This window comes from Heptranchias perlo, chromosome 29 (genome assembly GCF_035084215.1).
Source record: "Heptranchias perlo isolate sHepPer1 chromosome 29, sHepPer1.hap1, whole genome shotgun sequence".
Lineage (NCBI taxonomy): Eukaryota > Metazoa > Chordata > Chondrichthyes > Hexanchiformes > Hexanchidae > Heptranchias > Heptranchias perlo.
Window position 1 is genome coordinate 4,943,057 of NC_090353.1, and position 8,500 is coordinate 4,951,556.

The window sequence follows — 8,500 nt, forward strand, 5'->3', positions numbered from 1 at the left end:
GATATTAAGGGGAACAGATAGGGTGGATAGAGAGAAACTATTTCCGCTGGTTGGGGATTCTAGGAGTGGGGGGCACAGTCTAAAAATTAGAGCCAGACCTTTCAGGAGCGAGATTAGAAAACATTTCTACACACAAAGGGTTGTAGAAGTTTGGAACTCTCTTCCGCAAACGGCAATTGATACTAGCTCAATTGCTAAATTTAAATGTGAGATAGATAGCTTTTTGGCAACCAAAGGTATTAAGAGATATGGGCCAAAGGCAGGTATATGGAGTTAGATCACAGATCAGCCATGATCTTATCAAATGGCGGAGCAGGCACGAGGGGCTGAATGGCCTACTCCTGTTCCTATGACCATCTTATATTTATGGCCCCTAGTTCTGGTCTCCCCAGCAAGTGGAAACATCTACTCTACATCTACCCCATCAAACATAAGAACATAAGAAATAGGAGCAGGAGTAGGCCATATGCCCCCCGAGCCTTCTCTGCCATTCAATAAGATCATGGCTGATCTTCTACCTCAACTCCACTTTCCTGCCCTATCCCCATATCCCTTGATTCCCTTAGTGACCCAAAATCTATTGATCTCAGTTTTGAATATACTTAACAACTGAGCATCCACAGCCCTCTGGGGTAGTGAATTCCAAAATCCTCTTGAGTGAAGAAATTTTTCCTCATCTTGGTCCTCAATGGCCGACCCATTATCTTGAGACTGTGACCCCAGTTCTACACACTCCAGCCAGAGGATGCCTCTCAGCATCTACCCTGTCAAACCATTTCATAATCTTAAAGACCTCTATCGGGTCATCCCTCAGTCTTCTCTTTTCTAGAGAAAGAGCCCAGTCTGTTCAATCTTTCCTGATAGGTATAATCCTAGTAAATCTTTTTTTGCACCTTCTCCAGTGCCTCTTAAGCAGCACGCTCAAATAGCACTGCCTGCTACCATAGAATCAGAATGCAGCATTGAGCCACGTGTGGAAGATCAATGGGGAAGCCATAGGGACTTGCATGAGTAAACTCAACTATCAGTAAAGTGGACTAGCTTTCACAGTGATGATACTCATGACCTTCAGTTTGTGACAAATAGGCAGATTTGTCTTTGTGTTATGCAATTTCAGATAGTTACAGTAAACCTGATTTTAAAAAATTGCTTCAGCCACCTGAAAAAAGATAGAAAGACTTGCATTTATATAGCACCTTAGGACGTCCCAAAGTGCTTTACAGCTAATGAAGTCCTTTTGAAGTGTAGTCACTGTTGTAATGTAGGAAACACGGCAGCAAGATTCCACAAACAGCAATGAGATAATGACCAGATAATCCATTTGTGATGTTAGTTGAGGGATAAATATTGGCCAGGACACTGGGTGAGAAATCCCTTGCTCCTCTTTGAAATAGAGCCGTGGGATTTTTCCATCCGCCTGAGAGGGCAGATGGGACCTCGATTATAACGTCTCATGTGAAAGACAGCACTTCCAACAGTGCAGCACTCCCTCTGTACTGCACTGAAATGTCAGCCTGGATTATGTGCTCAAACCTCTGGAGTGGGACTTGAACCCACAACCTACTGACTCAGAGGCGAGAGTGCAACCCACTGAGTCACGGCTGACATTAAGGGAATAGTTGGTGAGACTCCTCGACTGCTGGTCTCTGCTTGTGCGCCATTCGTCCAGTGTTCTTAAGTTAACGATAAATGGTACTGATCAAGGTCTAGCCTGAGATCAATGGTGGATGTGCGAGTGGTGACATTTTGACATCATTTTAACTGTTTCATAGATTTGCTGCTTTGAAGTTGAGATCCTGTGGGTGTGTTTGAACTCTACTTTCACATTCCTTCTTTTTGCTACCAGATGAACTTTGTGTGAAGATATTGGAAAAGAAGGGAGTTTCAGATCACATGAGTGATAGTCTCAGCACACTCCACTTTCTAGAACTGCTGCTGAATTCTGCTCTAGAACTCTCTGCCACCATCTAGAATTCTTCCTGCTCTACAACTCTACGTGTTTCTCTCTCTTTTTCACCCTCCCCCTCTCTGTTCCTGGTCGAACAACAGTACAGCACTCTGCTGGAGCGAGAGATCTCTGTCAGCTCTTACTGGATTAGGCCTCTTCTTTTAAATTTGGTTTTTGGGGTAAGTTGTCTGTAGTTTGGAAACTAATGTCCTTTCCCTCCAGCTGCTCCTTAAACATAATGGTGACCTGCTCCCCCCACAGACCTTGCTAGTGCTGTACTGATGGTTACCGGCAGCCTGGGCCAGGCTCTCTTTCTCCCATGGGGACCTCTTTGCAGCATGGCCGAGACGAGGAACTCGAGTGGAAGTGTAGGAGGGGCAGTGGGCTTTGGTTGGTCCCTGTCAGTATGTCACAGCACTGTCCCGCTTTCCATTAGATCTGACCGGTCCCAATGTCTACTCGCTTGCCTCTCTGCACAGCGTTTGGTGGAGTGGAGAAATGGTGATTTGCACCATTTATTTTGCCCGCCGTTAATTCCATTAACACACATAGCAATCCTGTGCAGGATTTCTTCCCCTGCCACAGTCGGTGTTTAATACAATCTCTGGATTTCTCATTTAAAGATGAGGCACTGGTCCATGTACAAGTCTAATTAGAATTTCAAGTAATAGGAGACGGTGGGCTGTGGGTTCAGCTCCTGGCCTGACCTCCAACACCACATAAGGCATTGTGGACAAATGGTTGGAGTCTGAATTTCTGGCTTGATCAGGGACGAGACTGTTGCAGCATTGGAAATGGTGCTCTAGATTCCCTAGACATAACTATGCCCAATCTCCCAACTAGATTTTAAATGCCTCATATTTAAGAATATAAACTTTCATTAATTGGAACTTCTTTAATTTTTACCCATGTCCTAAGGGTTGACATTCTCTGAATTTATACCCTTTGGGCTTTCATTTCTTCTCCTCCCCTCCAAATCCCATCTAATTTAGCTTGGGACAATGTTACTGCCTGTAGTTCTGATTTTTTTTTTTAAATTTCAATCTAGAATAGACTCCCTCGCTGAACTGGCGCTGTTGGAGAACTCGCTAGTGCCCAGTACAAACCATTAGTCTTGCTGTGCTCTCAACAATCATGGACTAAAATTGTGAGATTACTCCCAGCTTCTAGCTGCTGCCTTTGCGCCCATTTAATATACAGAAAGTTTGGGGGACTGGGCAGCACAGTGAGTTAGACAGTGGCCCATCGTTCAAATCCAGCCAATTGTGAAGGGAAGGTAAGCCTTTTTCATGTGTTGGTTGTGTTGTACGTGAAATGAGTTTAGGCAGCCTCTGCCCAATCCTTATTGGGCATGGACCCACAGCACGAACGTCACTTAAATGGACTCTACGTTGACGTTATCACTCAGGCCGCAGGTTGGTTACATTGATGCTTGATGCTTGGGGGGTTATGAGATTGGAGCTGGATGTATATTGTTGGGAGAAGTTTACTCAGCATCTGACCTATGCTACACCTGACTTGGGAATGAGTGAGTCTTGATATTCGGTGCATGAAGTGGGATTGTGTTCCATTCCTTAGCACCAATGTCCTTCCCCTCAGTGAGCGCAAAAACATTCACTTAAGAGCAGCCACACTTTCTGCAGATTGATGGAGTTGGGCAGTCATATATCATAGCTGAGCACTACAAAACTGCACACTAATCTACATTCAAAACTCAATTGCCTCCACCTCCAATGTATAATGGATTTTTAAAATTAATTCTCAGGATATGGGCGTCGCTGGCAAGGCCGGCATTTATTGCCCATCCTTAGTTGCCCTCAGAAAGTGGTGGTGGTGGGCCGCCTTGAACTGCTGGTAGCAGTTTGATACAACTGAGTGGCTTGCTGGGCCACTTCAGAGGGCAGTTAAGAGTCAACCATGTTGGTGTGGGACTGGAGTCACATATAGGACAGACTAGGTAAGGGTGACAGGTTTGCTTCCCTAAAGGACATTAATGAACCAGTTGGGTTTTTATGGCAATCCAGCAGTTTCATAGTCACTTTTACTGATATCAGCCTTTAATTTCAGGATCTTTTTTTAACTGAATTTGAATTTTCAAACTACCGTGGTGGGATTTGAACTCTCGTTCTCTGGATTATTAGTCCAGTAACATAACCACTACACATCTGCACCCATAAAGATGTTCAAATTTTGCTTGTAGATGCTGAGTGGTAGAAAACTGGAAGAGCTGCCTAGTATTTAACGGGCTAATTCAAAAAGTATTATTAAAACATACTGGGAGAAAATATTGAGGTTTTCTAGCTAAAATGTCCTGTCCGTTAATAATGGGACAACAGCAAGGGCAGACACTGGATTATGTAGTCTGGGAGAATTCCTCATTTCCAACAACGTTCCTAACCCCCATGGGCACCAATGTGAAACTTTCCATACCACCCACCCTACAGCCTGACTGGCATTGTCAATATCGTGTCTAATTAAGGGGCCCTTTGTGCTGGGGAGAGGGGTTTCAGTGTATTTCTCTGCCGCTGTGCTCCTTGGGGAAATGTGTACAGATTCTGCGTCAGCTTTTTATTTTCCTGCTGAAAATTGCAGGGTACAATTGCCAGTGAACATACTTCAGTAATAACCCCAAACTATTTCCTGCGGGATACCAGCTCTTCCTGCAGCCAACAGAAAGCTGTTAACCTCTCCCAGCCCAGACAGATCCTGAAGCAAACTTTTCTTCCTCTTTTTAAATACGGTGTCTGCCCTTTGACCTCAAAGTCAGAACTAGAGACACTTGTGCGATCGACAGCCCACTTCAATGAACGGATGATCAGGCCCACATCACTGGCTTGGGGGCAGATATTTTTGTGCCTGTTGAGTTTTAAAGACATTCACTGAAGCATTTTAGTTCTCTCTTGTGTGCTGCTTCCAGAGCTGTCATGGTCTTGGGTGTGATGAGATCAGGACTCCACACTGCAGGCTGCAAGTACTGAACCCATCTCCCATCTCTCGGCCGACACCGTACACACATCAGTGGCTTGGACATCCACTTACTTCAGTTATATTCACTTCAATGGATGGTAGAGGCTTCTGGAATTAAATGCGGGGGAGGAAAGGCGATGCCCTGATGGTTATACATCCATTGAAACTGTAATCTTAAATTCAAAACCCAAAACGTGCGGAGTCCCACTAGCACTGTGAATCTAACTGAGGTGTGAGTAGCTTACATTTAGAGTAACGAATCACCAGGAGTGAGTTCCAGGCTGCAATTGGATCAAGGTGCAGATGACATCCCAGGTGTTAGGATCCCAATGCACACACTATCTGTAATGTGTACACAATTCCCCCTGTATATCAAATTCTTTTGAAATGAGGGCCCTTGGGTTGATAGGAGCACATTTGCTTGAGGTAGTCTGAATGGCAGGACCTGTTAGACAAAGAGATGTCCAACTTGATACAACCGCACACACATGATGGATACAGTGCAGTGACCATGGGCTTTCAGCTGATGGCTGTGCGGTGCAGCTAATTCCTGAGGCTCTGTGCAAATGTTCTTGCCCCTCAACATCTCCATCCATAATGCTGAAGATTCAGGACAGCCTGCAAGTCGTCATGTTTACTAATCGCCTATTATTCTCTGAAATTTAATATTAACTCCTATGGGCCATTGGAGCCACCTCATTAATGAGAGTTCCTTTTCTAAATCTGGATTGATTTGAGTCGGCCAAATCTTTCGGCTTCTATCTGAATTATGATTCCAAACTTTAGATTAACATCCAAGTTATTTTGGGATGGTGGCTGCTCTTCCTTCCCTACCCCCACTCCAACTGAAGATATTGGTGGAGACCACCATGAATGAGGGGGTCTTAAAATGCCTGTGAGGAGGAGCACTGAGGTTGCTCACCCCAACTTGTTCTGTCTGGTCTCCCCCTCCTGCTCCATTCGCCCCTGAAGAGAGTTGATGAGTAAATGCCACATCTTCCTCATCCCTTGCTGACGTGTGTGTGTGTGTTTTTTCTCCTCTCTGTTTTTCATAGAACAAGTTACTCGTGCGAAAGAAGAGAACATGGGCATGCACCAGGTCCTCGACCAAACTCTACAGGAACTGCACAACTTATAAAAACAAAAGGAGCCTTGGAGGAACACAACTCCCAGCATCCATTGCCAACCGCCTGCTCGTGATTGAACATTCCATGTGGTATTCTCTCTCTCTCAGACCGAGCATCGACTCATTCAGCCCGATTTTCAATACCGAATGCGGACCAAAGTTTTTATTTTGTACCTTGTAGGATTTTCATTGCAATAGTCGATTCTTTACTTCCCCCTCCCTGACCCACGCGCGCACACTCTCTCCTATTAGAATAAGCACGGCTCTATATGTAAACCCAAAGCTGTGAGAGAGGCGGGAGCAGCTTCATCGCAAGCTGCCAGCTTCAGGCTACTAGCTGCCCCGTTTTTGTTTTGTTTTAAATTCTTGAAGTGGAGCCTGCTCCTGTTGAAATGTGGTCTGATTATTGGGCTAATTACTGCTCTCTTTATATGTTTATTGTGCTATTGTACTCGCAAGCTTTGTTCTTCATTCAGTGTGTGGTCATTTAGTAGATCCTGGGTGCGACAGGTGATACTGGTCTCTCAGCCGATCACTCCATCAGATCTTGTCTTTTCAGCTCCTTCGTAATGCGAGCACCGGTTTTGTTGTGCAGGTCGAGGCACTAATGTTCCCCCGCCCCCAGCCCAGCGACAAGAGAAAAGCCTCCAGTCCCAAAGCTACTGTTGTCTGAGCTATTCTACAGAGCAGTTTGTACAATGTACCCATTGCATGTGTCCTGAGATAGGGAGCCCCTAATGGGGGTGTGTGATGTGATTCTATAAGATTCTTTATAAAAACTCCTGGACTTTTAAAAGGTATTAGGCTCTAACTACCCGACTGGGGAAATCCAAGCTCCTTTGAGGCACTGTTAAGCAGATTGGAGCAATGCCTTAGTGTCACAACCCCTTGTTTTCACTTAGTCCTGCATTCCTGCCCCAATCAAGTGTGACCTCCACTTGAGTGAGCAGAACTGCTCTACGGCAGTTTTGAAGCTTTGTACCTTGAGATGCACCATGATTATATAGGTGGGTGGGTGCCACCCCTTTCGACCATTTACCTTCTGTGTGTTATCATACTGTCACACACTGGGCCCTTGTGCTCAGTGGGTAGAAGTATATGTCCATCAGGAATGGGGAAGCTGGCAGCTGATTTGGATTGAGCCCCATGCTGTCAAGTAGGTGATTCCACTTCCCTTAACTAGCCCACGGGACCATAAAAACACACTTTCTCTAAACCCCGCTGGTCAGTTAAAAGGGCTCTGACGTCTTATCACCATGGCCTGGGCTGGGCTACAATTCATTGATTTTTTAAAAATCCCCGTTTCTATTTTTTTTAAACTTCCGATCTGCGTGCAGACACATCCGCTGCAGGTGTGGGGGCGCTGAAACCACCAGGGGTGGAGACCTGTGGTACATACCCAGTACAACATCCAGTGCGTAATAAGGGAATCACTTTAAAATGTGCGCAGGTCAATGCTTTACTCACATGGGCAAGTCTCCTTTACAAAAGGGAAATCTCACTTCAGCGCATAGTGAGTGTGCCGAAACCCCAAAGTCTTGCCCACAGAGTCTCCGTTCGAGTCTGTTCACCCAGGAGTTGTATTGCACAAGTATATTTGTTCTAAATGTTTGTGTCTTGGTGAATTTTACGTTATAAATGGATGAAGCAGTTCTCCGTGTTTGAGAGTTGTTGCTCCATTGCTTGCGGCCATGCTGAGCATCCCACTGGCACATTACTGCCCACGGTTACCGTAGTGACCGTTGTATCGCCTTGTTTAATGTACCTTGGTTCCATTCTGGTTCCACTCTGTTTAATTGGACCATCTTGAGTTTTTTTTCTGCTCCAAGCAAATCAAAATGTTTGTGATCAACTGCGGCCAAAAAAAAATCAGAAACTACTTTTCCCCTTTTAGAAAGGTGCAAAAGTGCCCCATCACCCAGCACGGAAACTGCAATTTACACTGATTTGTACTATTTTACACAAGTCGCACGCAATAGTGCTGGATGTTGAATCTAAAACTAAGACACTATTTGCATCAAAATAGCACAGGTGCTGGATTAAAAGGGATTGTATGTTTTTGATCTCTGCACATTCCAAAACAATTGACTTGGGGAATTATGACTTGATCTACATTTGCACTGGTGATGTTGACCGATTAGCAAATAAAATGACTCACTGCTGAAGAAACTTTGGAGCTGCGAATTATTTGTTTCGATATTTATGTGGCTAACACATGGTGATGCATATCCTGCACAGTAAGAATGTCCAACCACAGCACTGAGGTGGCTGTTCTGTTTACCTAGGAACAGGAAGAGGCTATTCAGCCCCACGAGCCAGCTCCGCCATTCAATTAAATCACAGCTGACCTGTACCTCACCCCGTTTACCCAACTTAGCTCCATTTCCCTTGATACTTTTACCTAATAAAAAATCTATTGATCTCATTCTTGAAAGCTCCACAGCCTTTTGGGGAGTGTG

At 44.9% G+C, this 8,500-nt stretch overlaps 1 protein-coding gene across 2 annotated transcripts in view; it reads left to right on the forward strand.

Annotated features, from left to right (window-relative positions):
- LOC137299337 (tropomyosin alpha-1 chain) overlaps positions 1 to 8,210 on the forward strand; it is an 82,332-nt gene extending 74,122 nt beyond the window's left edge. For both annotated transcript variants that reach the window (XM_067968001.1, XM_067968003.1), the window contains one exon: positions 5,971 to 8,210. In XM_067968001.1, the coding sequence (XP_067824102.1) occupies positions 5,971 to 6,053 (83 nt within the window). In that variant the 3' untranslated portion in view covers positions 6,054 to 8,210. The remainder of the gene's footprint in view (positions 1 to 5,970) is intronic.
- The last annotated feature ends 290 nt before the right edge of the window (positions 8,211 to 8,500 follow it).